Here is a 17,663-nt window from a genome sequence, read left to right on the forward strand (position 1 = left end):
TGTTCTGTGTCAGCTGAGGAAATAAAGAAGGCATTTCATAAGCCATGGCTGATAGGGACAGTGCCTGATCTAGGACATGCTTCCCCTTGCAACACAGATGTTTTAATCTCTAGTGATTCCTTGGTTTTGAACAGGTTATGAAGGCTCATGCTTCTCTCACAAGCAATCCCCTATCTAACAGGGAGGTGGAGGAAACATCCACCATGAGCACATTACTATGCACTATGTGGTTTCTTGTCACTTCTTCTGTATTAATAGGATTAGCTATTTAAGTCCAAGCATGACCCTGCACTTAATGAATCACTAGTTTAGCATGTGACCCATGTCAATTCAGATATGCTTCTAGAATGATTGTGCTCTCATGGTACAAGGCTGTTTTTAAAAAATTAATAAGCAAAAATCTAACATAAAATCAAAGTAAGCTTTCAGCAATGTGTTTGTATGCTGATTTTAGTAGCGGAGGTTCAAAGTCCTACCGCGCTATTACACAGTGATTTTTCCTCATCTGTAGACTGAGATACCCTTCTAGAAGATATGATCATTTTTTATGGATGGATCTGTAATATGTACAACTGAGTAGAAGCACTGCTTGTCACTGTAAGGTTTAGATAAGAACACAGCTGAAATGTCTTATTTTTTTGCCACAATCATACCCCTAGCTGACAAGCAATTAGCTGCCATCACACAGGTTAAATGCACATTTTTGTCCGAATGGCAATAATTGAAGCTTTTACCTTCTGCTGAGAGCATTTGTTCTCATAGTCTTAATAACTTGTGGTAAAGTCCCGTTCTGAAGGTATACCTGCATGTGTGGAGAGTTCACTGTTGCAACACAGCCTTCCTTTGTTATTCTTAAGTGTTGCATGTCTCACAATTTCCCCCAGGCCCAAGCACCAGAGACTGAGCCAGGATTGTTAAAGCTTGCTCTGTCACCAATGGCTATAACTTTCAACTGCAGATTGCCCAGTGGGGCTCTTAACCCATTTGGCTTTACCTATTGACGGTATATCCCACAGTCTATTTATAGGAGAGAGGAATGCATTGTTTATCCTGGTCTGGGGATTAACTAAAAAGAAAAGGGGAAACATACTCTGAATGCAGGAAGAAACTTTTTCATGGCCACAGCAGGCCTAATAAGATGGTTTCTTGTCTCTTGATCCTCTTCCAGACTGGCTGCTATCCTATGCCCATACAAATATTCCCTAGACATGACTCAACAGAACTGCAGTCAATGTAAATACAGAGAAAGGAAGTCATGCTCACTAGTCTGTCATCCTGCAATGATGGTGCTATCTCAGGAATGTGCCTTAATTATGGTCAAAAACTTGCCTGACTTGCTGTTAATATAGTAGTGTGGTGCCAATTGACAGCAAGGGGAAAGTGCAAAAAAAGTCTCCATATGCACGTCTAAGCCTGTTTTGAGATGAGTCTGATCATGTGCAATGGCCTTTGTGGAGGTGCTGCAGCACTAGTAACTGTATGTAGAGCACTGAGGGGAAAACAGAGGGGAAAACACTTTTACAAGGCTGGGAGAGCAAAGAAGAAAGAGTTTAAACCTCAGTCTTTACAGGATTTGTTTATCAGGAGTACAGGTTTCTGCTATAAAGGAGATGCCTGACTCTGGAAGATTCAGAGTTGTTTTGTTCAAAGAGCTAATAGTTCTTCAGAGACTTTGAGTTTGCAAAGAGAGTGAAAAACTTCAAGGTCCTGTTTCAGCCTGCTACAGGGGAGTCATGGCTTTCTCCGTCAGTTAAGATCCGATATGATTGTTCATGTAGAGCCTCCATGTGCAAGGTGAGGAAATGCAGCCTGAGGTAGCAGGGCCAAGTCTGAGGGAGTGTGGGAGCACAGCCAGGCCATGCAGGCTCGTGAAAATCTGTGGATAGCCAGTATCAGAGATGCCTGTGGAGTTTTTGAAGATCCTTTATCAGAGGAGAGAATGAATCCACTCTAAAAAGCAGTGCTGCTCTACAGAAGTCAGTGAATTTGCATCATGAATACAGAACTGCCCTCTCCCTGGATGAGAGAGGAGGCTGAAGGCATCTCACTGCAGCAGAGGAATCTGAGACCTCTACAAGAACATGCTGTCCTGATACTGATGTGACACAGGAGGCAGAAGATCAAATGGCCTAAGCTGAAGAGAGGAACTGAGCCTTGGATCCTCAGTAACAACACTGCAACAACTCAGTAGTCCATTGGTGAGAAATGTTAGGAGTAAGCAATGAGTGCAGAGGAAAACCTGGGCAGCGAGATGATCCCATTCACTGTTAGAGGAATGCATACAAATTTCTATCGACAACCAGATCCTTATATTGCAGATGATATCTTATTTATGTACCTAAACCCCTCCTCTTATTTTCCTCAGTGGCACCTAAATAAATGTTCTCCACTTTCTCTTTCATCGTGAAAAATTGCACTGACTGATGAGAGAGGCTGCTTTAAGATGTATCAGCCCTGTAGACCTCTGCTGGTTTTGTTTCAGTGTTAAATATTGATTTCTTACAGTGATTCCCTTTCTCCTAATTTCTGCTTTTTACTCTTAATTTTAAATAACAGCTACAGAAAAAGCCCCTAGTAATCTGCAGGCAGACTTCAGCTCTTCGGGTCGTTAGGTAGCAGAAGAGTTAAAACAGTAAAAAGTTTCTGAAAACTTACCTCAGCCAAATAAGTAACCATACTCAAAGTAATATCAGCAAATGCTTCATGAAGGTAACGGCAAACCACATTTACCCAGGTAGCACAGTCCCTTGTATAGCTGTGTGTTTTATAAAGGGTCATGACATGTGCAAGATTGGATAGCTTGGGGTTCTTCTCCTCCAAACAAACCTAATTAAATATAAATATCAAAACATATTAAGAACAAGGCAATGCATTTACAGGGTTTGAGCATGTACAAAACAGTAAATAACTTTGGTACCTGAGCAATCCTTTCGGCTATATCTTTACAGAACTGATTCGGGCTGTCAAAATGCTGAATTAAATGGGGCAGGAGACATAAAACATTCAGTGGGAATCCTAGAATAGGAAAACACAAAACAAAGTGTGTATTTTGGACAGCAAGAGCCACAACGGCCTTCAAGTTGGTGTTTCACGGGAGGGCACAGTTTCAATTTCACATTAGCCATAAACTCACACAGACTCTGTCAAGTTGTTCAGGCCACTGGTCATGCCACATTTGTCTTAAAGGGGCCTTCATTTGAAAATGCAGTGTATCATTTAGGCAACAATACTGTTACATAGCATGAACCTTTTTCTGCAAACAGTGTCATATGAACAGGTATTTACAGGATAAAACATCTCACATAAGTATATATTTCATTCCTGTTAGAGAGTATGTTTATCTTTTCCACTTTAGTAGCTTATCAACAGTCTTAACTGGTGGCATTTTTGTTACTGCTCCTAAAACACAAAAAGAAATTCAGAGTATTGATGAAAGAACAACTGTTTTGGTCAGGTTACCAGGCACAGCTTCCATTGATTTATACTGTTTAAGTTAATAATAATAATGAAATAAAATTCTGATAGAACTGGTCAGATGAGACTACTCAAATAGGTGTTTCTGAAGCCAGGAGAAGGCTCTAGTGCCAAGTGCCAGCTGCTGTCATGAGCATAAGGGCTCTGTCTGGAGCTGGGATCCAGCTCCTCTGCACCAACGCACAGCTCGAGGTAGCTGATGAACTACAGGCATTGACTGTCATGGGGAGATGGAACAAAAGCTGCTCCCGTCCAGGTGGGAGCTCAGACGTCAAGAAATTGTATGTGGACACAATCTGCTTTTTGTAAAGAAAGAATCTGACCTATGAAAATATCTTTCTAACCATTTGTTCCCTCTTGCTCTACACAATTAAACAAGCTGCCTAAGTCAGGGGTGTAATTTCCCTTGGCTTCCTCTATACCCGGGGAAAAGAAGACACCTCCAGATGTTACTGTTACAGCCCATGTGTGATCTGCCCAGTACAGGCACCACATAGGTGCTTAGAGATGGGCAGGCTGCTCGTGGCATTCATCCCCTTACTCGGTGTCTGAGCTTGTTGTGAATTAGTTGTAAAGCCTGCACTGTTGTCTTAATATCTGGGTTTCTGAGAAACAGAGGAGTAAATATCTGGAAAAATACAGAAACTCTCTTTGAGAAATAAAATTAAGAAGCGGTCACAACCTCAACTCAATAATTGGGAATTTAAAAATGTTACCTTATTTTCTTATAACCCAAGACTCTCTCCTTGCTCACTAACGTGCTATTGTAGTTTATCTAAAACGGTGTATACGAGTTTTCAGTATTTCTATTTCTAGGAGAAAACTCCCGAAGCACTAATTTAAAATAAAATATTTTGCAATATTTTGAAAATTATTCAATGGAAAACCTGACCAAAATAGGTTCTGGAAAATCTGACAGTATTTTCTTATGTATATTTTGTGAGCATTTAGAAATTTTATACGTTGCTAAGCACTAGAAATGAAATGTGAAATAATACATGACCACTCTTCCTCAAAATCTTCTTGTACAATAGATTCACTTTTCAGAAACATGTTAAATTGCTATGCAATTTCCAAACAGCTGGCCCAACTCAAAGCAAAAGTACCTTATTAGAAGAGAAAGAAAAAACACCATTTTTGTTTTGTGTGGATAGCTTAATCAAATGACAAAGAAACAAACTGTAAGAGAGAAAAGCATATTGGTTTTACCTATAGCTTGAGAGGAATCCACCATGGATATTCGAGACACTGGTGTCAGCAAACTAAAGAGCTGTAGTGTGAGATCAGTGGTAGTCAGGGAGGTGAATCCTTTCAGGAGCAGCTGCTGAAGCCCTGAGAAGTCTGCCCACTTCAGCTGCCCTTGCAATTTCTCCAACTTCTCCCTGTTTTCAGCTTTATCTAGTGGCAAATGAGCCAAAAGTTTATTCAGTAACCGTAAAGCCATTAGATACTCAAACTCAAAATCTGATTCCATCAAAGCCACAGCAACCCAGAAGATGGTGGCCAGTAGGTTGGTTGGATTGTTGATATGGGATGGGTCAGTGAGACTGTCCTTTAGAGACGATGAACTCCTGGTTTTAGAGGACAGCCCTTGCTGGGTGCATGCCTGAATTCTGTCTAGTGTGGCACTGCGTGGTGGGTCCGAGGACTTGTCCACATCTCCAAACTTTTTGGGTACAGAGAAGCTCCTCTGATGCCGGCTTCGTTCAGCAGTGGCTGTGTTACCACTTGCTGGGTTCACGTTCAGCTGTCCCGTGCTCTTCCGGTTTGCAGTCAGTTTGGTGCTCGATGTTAAATCCGGCGAAGATGAACTGAACACAAAATATATAACATACATTGCAGTGTGTGAATGCATAGCTTGAAACATGTACATATTGGATGCAAGTTAAGTATTAATCAAACTGTAAATAGGAAAAGTAACACACCACACTGCCTATTGCAGCCTGTCGTCTTTTTTTTTTCCCAGAAGTGACCACAGACATGACTGAAGTGATGTTCATGTGGCACTGCACCAAACCAGAGCAGGATCACCTACAGTCTAGAGAGGTGAGAACAATGTGGGGACAGAAGATACAGAACTGTGAAGTGATTTGTGGAAATGCCCATATAACAGAGCAGTGGTGGAACTGCACACAATTTTGGTCTTTAGGATGCCTTCATCAGTGAAGCAAACCCTGAACTTGGCACAGCTGGCATGCAAATACACAATGGCTTACTGGCTAATGTTAGAACCGTGGGCAGGAAAAACAGCGTGTCTTAAACAGAACCACAAATATGCCACATTATCCTCAAGAAATCTGTCATGTGGCTGCCTAAGTTCTTGCCAGTACAGGTCCTTCAGAAACCTTGCTGTCATTGCATCCTGCCTTGCCTGCATCCCAAGATCTCTTCAAGATGGTTTACAGAAAGTAGAGGACTTTCAATTTCAGTGACAGCAGCCTCCTCATGGATTATCATTTGATCATCCAGACAATCCCTATCAATTATCTGTACAGGTGAACATGCTCTGTTGATACATGTAAGGGAAGTTTGTTCTGGAGAAAAGCTAATTCCTGACTCCCTGGTCTCATCCCCAGCTCATATACTATAATATTTGAAGAGGATCTTATGGAATCAATAGAGTCAGGGTAAAGAATATTGCAATATTGCATCCCTCTGCTTTCTGAGTATTTCTTATTTTCAGCTCCATCTTGCTGTTTCCTGAAATGTGTACTGAAGAAAGATAAATAGCTCTTAGTTTAGACAGCAGAAGCCATATTTCTCCACCTCTACTCTGCCACAAGGCAATACTTGTCGTCTGCCATTGCAGTATAATACATTGCACCCTGCCTCCTTGTTCAGGAATTATAACCTCGTATTTTTGTTCTGAATGTAAAGCACGGTAACTTATGGATATTTTTCAAACACATTCCCTAGTCTGTTGTTGCTATTAGGAGCCAGACAGACATTAATCTCCCTCAGTACTGTCAGCAGCTGTGTTATAGAAGGAGTCTGCAATTTCTCTCCACGCACAAGGGTCTACTTTAAGGCCAAAGGTTTCACAAAGAGGGTCTACACATCTGGCAAAATCCATGGGTTATGTTCACATGGGAAAAAATTCTCCCTAGTTTTGTTAAGGAGAACAAATCATGATCATTTACTTTTTGGGGAATACTTCATCTAAGAATGACAGGTTGTATGAAATGAATATTAAAAAAAAAATGTTTCTTCCCAGATATGTTTTCAAGTATATGGTAGAAAGGTGAAAAAAATGCATTTTTAAAGGATATTAAAGTAAGCTACAGCCATGTGGCAGCAAGGCAGAATTTACAATGCATTGTAAAGTTCCATTAGTTCTATCAACACTATTTCAACTACTGCAAAATTTGGCTGAGATGTGCTCTTAGTCTAGTTCTCTGAAGGTTACAGATGAGCTTAGTCTTATTGAAATAATTTTATGCTGTCAGATTGCAGAAGGGCACACTGAATATCACGAGACACTAAAAAAATAAAAGACAAAGAAGAACAGTCTCTTACCGTGATAACACTGTCAAAAGATCACTGTTCTTCAAACAGTCAGACAGATTATCCACAGCAGCTTCCAAAGTAAGTAGCGCCTCCATCACATACCCCTATCAATGCACGAGGATAACCATTTCAACAAAGACATTCAAAATAGTGAACATTTAAAAATCTTCAGTTCATAAAAAGAACAGTCACCTACTGAAAATCTATCATTTCTCCTGAAAAAAGAACAACATTCACATCAATGCCACTGCCCTGAATATCAAAATGCCACTACAAATGTGTTTTACTTTCTGCCTCTGAATGATGTATGAAGGCATGCAAGGGCACATATCTCACCAGGGGACTGGCAAGGGCAGACAGAACCTCTGACTTGCAGGTCACTGATTTAAATTCTGCACAAGCAGTTGTGACAGAATATTACTGTCATCTTGTGGTGATTTCATTACCTAAGTAAAATATGGAGGTGATGTCAGTGTATTTGTTATTAAGAGCTAGTACTTCTCTTTATGAAGTCTTGACTCTTGCAAGAAATAGTCTCTGACTGCAAAATTTCAGGAGAGAACAGTCTGTTTAGCTAAATCAAGTGAACATCATAGTTCACTAAGAGAAGATTGGATCAAATTAGGTCAGTGTAATTTTTGTATTGTTATGGATAGTGTGGATTTCTTCATTCCAAAATACGTTAACATTTGAGAAATGAGGTGTTGTCTACTTCACATTATCAGATTACTTCAGCAGATAGGATGATGAGTTCCTTAAAAACAAATTAAAGATGTGAAAAAGGAAAAAATGGTCATCACGAAGATTTTGTTTTGAAATACATTTACTAGATGTTTTCTACTTGTTCTCTTTAGAGCTAGATAAGACTGCAACAACCTGATGAAGGCTTTGATAGGGTACCTATGGATCCAGTAAACTCAGAGTTAACCTTTTTGAAGGCCACATTCTACTTCGCATCACTTGACTCCAGAACACCTTGTTAAAACGATAATTTTAAATTAGGTATATATTAAATGAACATTACTAAGAAGCATTACATACAAGTACACATGTATACCTGAATCTCATCTCCATGCTCTCCAATAACTTCCACCAATCTGGACAGGAGGTCAGACAACGCATGTGCTGAAAGGGGCTGCTTTAGGGCCCTGAAGATCTGGAAAGAGCGACCTGCGTAATGTCTTGAAGAGCTTGAGAGAGCTGTTTGTAGAGCAACTTCACTCAGATGCTGCTCCAAATGAAAACCTAAGCAAAAGAATAGTCATATTTTTTTTTAAATGTCTGACTTTCCTGTCAGGCTGAACCAACACTGTGGGGAGGATAACGCACTGCAGTGTATCCTGCAAACCCTGTGAGAACTGGAGATGCAGAAATGTCTTGGTAGGGAGAATTTCCCACTGTTACATTTATTTCACACAGAATGTAAGAAAATAAACTGCAAAACAAATATTCTGAGTCTGCAAATGTTTGTCAACAAAACCATGAAATTCTTCATCTGATTTAATTTTTTTCACAATTCCTGGACAAACTTTCAAGCCATCCACTGTTCTTGCTGGCAGCAACACAGTAACTTCTGAACGCTCCAAACCTACAGCCCAGCTGAATGAGGAGTCTTTCTATTAGCTTCAGTAGGATTTGGATAAGATCTTAAATATAAATACTGATGCTGCACTCTGCTTTGATCTTGGAAGACATTTAGTTAGTGACTGTGCTGGTTTTCAAAATACAATCAGTACATTTCCTAAGCTCTAGAAACATAATAAATTAACACTAAAATTTCATTGCCAGAAAAAATTTAACAAAGCACATTTACTTAGTAACTGTGATGTATTTTACTAACAGAATACAGAGGAGTTTTTATCTGGTAAAAGCAATCAAAAGGCTTTCCACCAATGGCTTTAAAGAAATGTTTGATTTAACATCCAGCCACGGTCCAATCTAACATGACTTTTTAAAGCAATTGTTTCATGTCATGCATCCTTGTTAAGACATATAATATGTCATGCTTCTGCCTAAGCAGATCTACTAAATCACAGGATAAACATTCAGTGTGACCTCGAGGGAATATTTGTTCAGTTATGAAAAGAAAAAAGTTTACTACCTGACTTGGAATCTTTAAATATAGATACGACATGACGCAGAAAATTCGTAAGCTGTTCAGCACTCTTGGTGTTCTGATTTTTGGGTGTGATATCTTCATGGCACCAAAGCGGACCAAATGCCCTTAAAGAAATACATAACAAAGTGAAAATTTTTTTGAGTTATCTGAAATAAGTGTTATCAGTTAAAACATCTATACTGTAAGGCAATTAGACATTTCCATGGCCACAGCCTGGAAAACATGCAACTAAACAGAATTTTATGAGCAAAATATAAGTAAATAAATATTCCTATGCTGTATTTTACAAAAACTCTCTTTTAAAATGTAATTTGTACTATTTAGAGAGCAGTACAAACAAATCACTGTTTTTTTAGATTAACATTGCATCTAGGATCTGCTGGCTGTAGTCGGTAGTTACTGTTGGTTTCACTACGACCTTTTACCATGCCCTGTACACTTCCTATCTAATTTTATAATAATTGTATTATTCCATTAGTTCCTTGTTGATCATAGTACAATCCAACAATTAAACATTTTTTTCCTGTCAGGCAAGATTTTCTTCTGTTCTTCCTGACTCTGTGATGCTTTTAAGCACCTACCTACTTCTGCAGGTATCAATAAAAGAGGAATGGGACTCTGTAATTAATATGAAAGCTCAGACATTCTCCTTTGAGTCTTTTAAGTTGCTAAAGATAATTGTAGAGAGGACATGGAAAATATGTGTTTTGAGTATGAACGTAACCTTCTGCTTATCTCCGTTACCTGGTTGTCAGAAACTCAATTAATTTGTTTGCTTTCTCATCTGTTTCAGCAGCAGTGTCCATGTCCTCGACCTCTTGTGTAATCTGTGGGAGATTCCCACTGCTGCCTCCCAGGCTGATACTGGAGGAGGTGGAGCTGGAGCTCAGGCCGGAGTCTGGCACCGGAGACGACTGGTATTCCCGCAGAAAGTCAAAGCCACCTGCCAGCAGAAAGGGAGGAGATAAAGTCAGAATGCACCATCGTGCCAGCATTACAGACAAAAGTATCCCAAAGCAGCTCTTTTCAGAGTCAGCAGCAGAAACCTTCTGCCAGGAAAAAGGGGAAGAACCTGCAGAACACAACCATCTTCAAATGCCAATGGGAGTAACCATGGCACTGTGTTTCTGAACATGCAGATTCCAATATAAAAAGAAAGATATTGAAGTAGAGATATTTGCTTTTACTGTGAGAGGGCTACAGTTCTTGAAAACCAAATGTTTCAGGGTATTTTACATTCAGAAGTATGACTACTTGTAAAGTGAATTCTGAAGCTGGCTATGTGGATGCAAAGTTCTGCTTGCTTCTCTGGGACAGTCTGATGAGGAAAAAGCCTCTGCAGGGTGGAATTTTTAGGACAATGATGTTCTAATTTTACAAATGTAATGGAAAGCAAGACACAAATGTTTAAGGCTTCAGTCCAACACCTTTAGGAACTGTAAACACTAGACTACTCATACTAAATGCTTTCAGCATTAAAATTAAACATCTGAGTAAGAGTTCTGCTAGATCAAAAGTTTGCCACACAACTACAGAGCTGCAATTAGAAACTAAGACCTATTTTCTAAAGGTTAGACTGCCAGTCATCCTAGGCTGTATCTTATAGCACAAAAACTGGCCTTGTGAGAAGACTGGGAGCAGGAGGGGCCTCTCTGCTGGCGAAATCCATTGCAGGTCAGGAGACTCTTAATTTAGTTGCCTGACATTATACGGAACGAACCTGAGCTGAAGTATTTTCAATTAGGATTCTTTGCAATAGCTACTCGCCCACACTCTCACTCTTTATATTAGCTGCTTAAAAAAGAGTCCAAACACAAAGTTTTGATAACTTCTTGGACTTAAGAGGCCCAGACACAGGGTATCAATCATATTTTTCAGACATGGGAATAAAAACAACTTTTCACTTTGGCAGAGAAGCAACAATATAATTTTAATGTAAGAACTTTATTCTGTATTTAATAATTCATGGACATCCATTGGAAAAGAGATCTACACAACAGAGGAAATTCACATGTGAGGTAATTTTGCACAGGCATTATTCAGAATGAAACCCCAATGGCAAAACTAAGTAATTAGTTAATCTGAAATACCTATCCCTTCTTCTCATTACTTTAAAATAATTGTTTTGTTTCTCATAAAAAATAATAATCAGTTTTTAAGTAATATTCTTTATAAAGCAAAACTATCTATTACTTTTGGTTATATTCCTAAAGAACCATGGAAATGCCACTGATCTGATAATCTTTCCTTTTCATTTCTCACTGTACGATAAAGTTCCTCACCCTCTCCCAGACAACTCATCCTGTCTCTGTAACTCCACACTGATTCTGTGATTCCTTCAAATCTCAACAGTAAACTTGAGGTTAGTAATATTACATGACAATTGCAAATCTAGCTAGCAGCTTTCTATAAACTTCCCAACTGACTCCTTAAGAACAAGTGAATTGCTAAAAGTTAACAGAACACTCATCTCAGCAGAGGTCTGAAATAAGCCTCCTAATGCAGAAGCAGATTTCAGGACAGAAATTAAGTGTATCTGTGATATAAAAGAGAGTGTATATAATGTGAAATTTATCTTAATAATGGAAAATCTGAGCTGCATATTCTTGCTGCTCTTCCTGTGTTGAAATTACTTATTAATATCTTTTGAAGGCTGAGGAGTGATTGCCCTCATTTAAACTATTCCTGGCTCCCTGAGGGGAAAGCACAAAAAGGATGTAAGGACAGGCAAATTCACTGTTCTAAGCAGAATTCTCATTATTCCAAAGGGGGGAAAAATAGGTATTAGAAATGGAAATACAACTATTATCAAGTACTTTCTGCTCTAGTTTGGGTTATCCTTTAAACTGATAGTTCCTAAATGCATATTAATGTTTCAAATTCTACATTACGCATTTTGCCTCACACCAAATAGCTTTCTCACTACCATGAAAAGTTATCTAGTAATAATTTGGGTGCATCTCTAGGGTAGTTCACATGGAATTAATATTAATGGGAACTGTTCATATTTGCCACTTTACTACTTTAATATATCAAAACTGTCACATTTTAGGAAAGTAACCTTGACTTCCTGCTGTCAAAAACCACACGGTATAATGCTATGTTCTTTTTTTCTTGTACTTTATTACCTGTATAAAGATACTCAGGTAAGTATGCTGGTTGTACTGTCAGAGTCTTGGTTTCATTCATCTCTCTCGTCTGAAGAAGCACCGATGCAATGGCTTGATAGTTGCTATTGCAAGATAATGCAATCAAAAGGTGAAGCAGTAACTTTTTACTATGTTCAAAGACCTCGGGGCGGTAATGGTCAAGACCTAAAAGAAAAGGTTACAGCAATCACTGAATACAAAGTAATAACAAAGGAGTTCACATTCCAGAAATAGCAAAAATTCCAAGGCAGCTCATGGCAACAGCGCAAACAAACAAAAGACGCAGTATTACTGGATACAGTTACTAGTGTTTTCACTTCAAATGTATGTGTATATTTAGTTTCTAGACTGAGGTCCCATACAGGAGGTACACAGCAATGTATGGCAATGAAACTTTATGTATTCTGTCTCGCTGCAGTGTTAATTTGACAGAGCTGGAAAACGACTGAAGATGAGGAATTCTTGGTGGTGGTTGTTGTAATTACACTGCTTACCTCAGTATCTGGCTTTCTTGCACAGACATCAGTCTTACAAAGAGTACAAACTGTAAGAGGTAGATACTAATTTATTATGAAAGGAACTGAGAAACAAAATCCCTTAAAAAGGAACCTTCACTACCAGTGAATAGCATGAGAAATTAGCCACTAGCTCAGGGTGCAGAACTGAAACTGAAGGTCTAGCACTGAAAGGCTCTGATCTGGTTAGCAGTACCGCTGTTTGTGCAATGTTAACACAACCTGAATAAATCACAAATTACAAACATAAATGAAACAGATGTTTGTAAAATAAACTGCACTACTTCACTCTGTGGTAGTAATCTCTTTTTGATTCTTTCAGTATCTTCCAGGATATTTACAAACACTTTTTTCTACTGATGGGCAGTTTCAGTGCTGAAAACTTTTTATCTTCTTTAGTTTCTCTCTTCTCAGGATATTTCTTCTTTAAAAAGCAGCTCCTTCTTTAAGTGGCACCAGCCTACAGGTCTTTCAAGTCAGGTGTTTACCAATATACTCCAGTCACAGAGTTCTTGTCTGGCCTGCAAAAATGAAGCTGTTTGTACTGCTATAGACTGGCCAATGTGTCTTTGGCTCCTATGGGCAGGTCTTTGGAGGTTCTGTGATCTTTGGTCTTATTCATCTGCCCACAGCCTCTTCCAAAAGGACCACGGCCAACCTGTAAACCTCTTTTTCAGCTTCTTCAGGTTTCTGCTTCTATTCTCCGTTCTCCATTTCCTTCTACCTGCCTGGAGATAACGAGCCCATCCTACCCTGTTCTAACATACATTGAAAAGGATATAGAGAGTTCTTTCAGTTGAAAATGAATTCTATGTCGGCAGCACTTGCAACTGAAATCCTGTTAAACCCTAGAGCTGTATCAAAGTATTGACACAGATATGCTAACTATGAAGTGAGGAGGACAGTTCAGTCTTTGTGCTTGTCCAGTGCTGGGCCCGTCTTTAACTTGTTCCTGAGTTTCCTGTGATGTGGACTCATTTCCATGGCAAAGAAGACCAGCTGCCCAACTCATTTCACACTGTTTGCAAATGAGTTTTTAGACAGCAGTGATTTTCGTACACTGCTGAGATAGAAAAGCAGGTTCACACCAAGATTCTGCCTCTCCACTATCAGTGTTACAAACCATCCAATAGCCTATTAAACACATCCATGGCAAAATTCTTTTGTTTTAGTGTTTTCTCACTCCTTCCAATAAATGGAAAGATACAGGCTCTCCAGCTAGCCACCATACCAGTTTCCAGTTTCTTTTTTCAGTCAGATGCATCTCCCTGCTCATACTCCAACAGGACAGATATACTTCATTTTCAATCACCTTTGGCCAACAGGTGTAGCATAATTTCCTTAAGCCATCACAACAGAGGTCTACTATAAAATATGAAAATTTTTTCCACAGGAGGTATGATAACTCTAGAGAAAGGAAAGTTGAAGCCTGGAGGTTATGATCTCATTTTAGTTACCACTAAACCAGTTACATTTAGTTACCAGTTACATTTAGCTTTAATTTCTCATTTGAGAACTGAGAGTTCTTAGCCAAGGGACTGTGTCAACAAGTATTAATAATTTTCTGTTTATTTCTTATTAAATAATGTAATGTTGAAACATTATTGCATGAACAAATCAGTAAAGATATTTTTATAATGGATTACAAAAATCTTAACTCTGTTTTTGCTCATGTATATTTACTTGTCTCTCTGATGGCTCCTTAAAGCCGTCTTAACTGAAGTGGCCACCCTGCTGCATACCACTCCTGTCTTAAGTTATTCAGTTGGGAGAACTGCTAACTGTAAGCACCATTTTTCTCAGACTTGTTACAAGTCATACTAAAGATGCTGTTTATTAGTCGATGCTTATTGATTTGATTCATACACTTATCCAGTTCTTTCAGCTCCCTCTTACACTTCAATGTTCACAACAATATAAAAAAAGATTTAAAAATGTTTTGGGCAGCCACAAAATATATTTATCTTTAAAGTGAAGAATACATGTGAAATGTCACATTGAAACTGACCCTGGAAGCCCCATCCAACACGGTTCTGGCTGTTATTCTTGTGTTTCATTAGAAGTTTGTTGAAATCAATGTATTAATATACAAAACTTGAGTATTTGATGAGTGTGCATTTTCAAAAAACCCTATTTCATAAAAAAAATCCAAACAGAACAGTTGGTAATAGAGTAGCAGAAAAGGAGAATGAGGTATCTTCTTCAACTATATACTGAAGTATACAACGTATGTTCTACCACTGTGCTGTAACCTCTCAACTTAATCTTTTCTGTCTGCTGAACAATAGACTCTTCCCAGATCGCAGTGAATAGACTTGCTGGTAACTATGGTGACTGAATGAGAAGTAGACTGTGACCTCCAGTTATAATTAATTTATTTCACAAGTGTCTAGCTGTGTTACAAATATGAAAGCTAGTGAATGGCTTTATAATGCTAAATGCTCTTGTGTGCTAAAAAACGGGGCCACTGACTTTCCATAATGTTAAGTGGTAGGATAAGGAAGGTATCACCCCCCAGTTGACTCGTGTTACAGTCAAAAACAGATGCAGCAGTGAGGAAAAAGCACTGCCTCTATGCTCAAGTATATATGGGAAGACATTAACAGTTAAGTTAATGAAGCTTACTTTCCAGTGATCTGTGTCCTACCTTCACTATCTCTGCTACATAATAATCTCATCTCTCTTACACAACATTTTTGCAAAGGCAAGAGCCAGCACTAGTGTGTGTGTTCCAGGCACGTGCTGACTGCACAGCTGCCCATCACAAACTGAACTCCATGAAGGTGAGTTGCACTTGCTTTTCTCACAGCAGGGGTGTCTGTTTTATTTCAGAGATATTTTAGGATGTCAATCACCTTCGAATTTCTGACCACCTCTCAAATTTGGCTGAAATCGGCTGAAACATTCAAAAGCTTCAAAGGTTTGAGACACTCACAGACTGTAATTGCCTCAGACTTTTTTTTTTTTTATTTAGGAAACAATTAAAAATATATAAGAAACAACACAACTCCATGGCTTCAGCAAAACTATACTAAAAGGACAGGAGTACATTTATGCTTTATTTCTTGTTCTGTTGGTCTTACCTAAAAAGAGAGCATGTAGCAATAAAGGGAGGTGAAGAGCCCAGTCTTCTCTCACACTGTGATCCACTACCATCTCAGTCATGAAGATGACAGCAATATTGCACCTGGAAATTAAATCACAGTGTCAGTCTGAAACCTCTTGGAGATGGTAAAACAGTAACATGGTGGCTATTTCTGAAGAAATAAACAGTCTCTACATTTTCAAATTTGCAGTGTTTTTTCTCAGTATGATTGATGCTGAAGCACTTCAGTTACAGTATTAGGCAGGTAAGTATCCATTACTGAAAAGAATGCTGTTACTGTCAAAACAAATTATGTAAAAGTGGAACTTCAGGATATGCATAGCCTAGTTAAAAGAGAAGATCAAGGAAGAAAAAGTGCTATGAATAACAGCCACAAAGGCTTGGGAAAGACAAATTTTTCTTTTCTGTTTTAGTAATTTCTTCAGTGTCATTCTTATCAAAAGGTGATGTCCTACATTGCAAATAGGCTTTCTGGTAGAACTGCAAGCCTTCGTTGCATGTTCGTTTTAGCACTGGAAATCAATAGAAATTGAACATATGATTTTCAGATGTTCTGAGTGGTGGGACAGTTGGACTGGTGTTGAGTCAACCAGTAAGAGGAAGAATCTCACTGTCTGAGATGTCAGAATGCGAAACTGCTCACCTGTGAAGGGGTCCCCGGGGTGTGATGGTTTCTGGGAGGTAGTCCACAAGTGGTGCCCAACATCCTCCATTGTAAGGCATGGGCAGGGGATGTGGCTGTTTGGTTTCGACAATATTCAATAACCAGCTTGTATATGGAGAAACAGGATCATCTGCACAGAAAAGCATTAAAACAGAGTGTATAAAAAACAAGTCTGGTTGTTCGTTGTGAAGAAACAATAAAATAGAGTTTATGCTAATGTATCTGCTCAGCTGTTTGGAATAATGTGATAACATGACATGAGGTCTGCAAATTCCTGTGTTCAATAACAAGTGATACATTTTTAATCCCTCTTTCACGCTGCTGGAAATTAAACAGATTCCAGGCAGACAGCACGGAGTGGTAGGAGCTGCAGCTGGATCCCTGCTGTCACTTAGTAGCTTTGGATCCAGATCACGAAGCACCAAGCAACAGACTTCCTCTTCAAAAGTGAGAGGAAAGTTCAGCCAAGGAAGCTGCTGTTGGAAGCCATCTGCTGCAAGGAGCTGTGCACCAGAGACACATTCTTGCAGCTCCCCGCCAGTGCCCTGCGGAGCGATGCTGCAAAGGCAGAAGTGAAATGTCCTGAGTTAGGAAGAAGGCATAAGGAATGCAAAAAAAAAACCTTCAGGGTAATTTTCTTTCAACAGGGATAAATTATCTCTTGAAATTCTCAGAGATGTATTTAACCCTGCTTCAGCATACAGCTGTTCTATGGTAATAAGCAACAGGTTTTCCCCGTCCACCTGCTTGTCTGCAATGATGTGAGTCAAGTTACTTCCCCCCCTTTCTGTCTCTGGGCTGCACAGCTTTGTTCGCTCTCCTGCAGTTTGTTCCCTCTCATTCTTCTTGATTTTTCCATTGGTCAGTTTTTATTTCCCAGTATCCTTTCCAGGCCTGTTCTTGAAATATATTCAAACACTGCCTTTTCTGAATTTTTGATGAGAGTATTATTTTTTGCTCTGTGTTTTTGTTTGTTCGTTCGTTTTGTGTGTGGTTATTTTTTGGTTACACTTTTGCATTTTAGGTAGATTTGAAACTCTCAGCACTTTCCTTTTTTTGACAGCATACATCTGATGCTTGTCGGCTTTGTCACAGGAAACAAAACTGTTCTGAGGCCTACAAAAGTATC

The 17,663-nt window shown here is 39.1% G+C and overlaps 1 protein-coding gene across 2 annotated transcripts in view; it reads right to left on the reverse strand.

The window, feature by feature from the left end:
• The window catches only part of FRY (FRY microtubule binding protein), a gene marked incomplete at its 3' end in the record, with an annotated part of 160,306 nt that overhangs the window by 36,842 nt on the left and 105,801 nt on the right, over positions 1–17,663 (reverse strand). For both annotated transcript variants that reach the window (XM_080363189.1, XM_080363188.1), the window contains exons 37-46: positions 16,514–16,664; positions 15,848–15,951; positions 12,229–12,414; positions 9,845–10,043; positions 9,083–9,204; positions 8,039–8,226; positions 6,991–7,085; positions 4,684–5,285; positions 2,918–3,015; positions 2,656–2,826 (exon numbers count right to left, since the gene is read on the reverse strand). In XM_080363189.1, coding sequence (XP_080219315.1) covers positions 2,656–2,826; positions 2,918–3,015; positions 4,684–5,285; positions 6,991–7,085; positions 8,039–8,226; positions 9,083–9,204; positions 9,845–10,043; positions 12,229–12,414; positions 15,848–15,951; positions 16,514–16,664 — 1,916 coding nt within the window. The remainder of the gene's footprint in view (positions 1–2,655; positions 2,827–2,917; positions 3,016–4,683; positions 5,286–6,990; positions 7,086–8,038; positions 8,227–9,082; positions 9,205–9,844; positions 10,044–12,228; positions 12,415–15,847; positions 15,952–16,513; positions 16,665–17,663) is intronic.

This window comes from Nesoenas mayeri (genome assembly GCF_963082525.1).
Source record: "Nesoenas mayeri genome assembly, chromosome: 1".
Classification (NCBI taxonomy): domain Eukaryota; kingdom Metazoa; phylum Chordata; class Aves; order Columbiformes; family Columbidae; genus Nesoenas; species Nesoenas mayeri.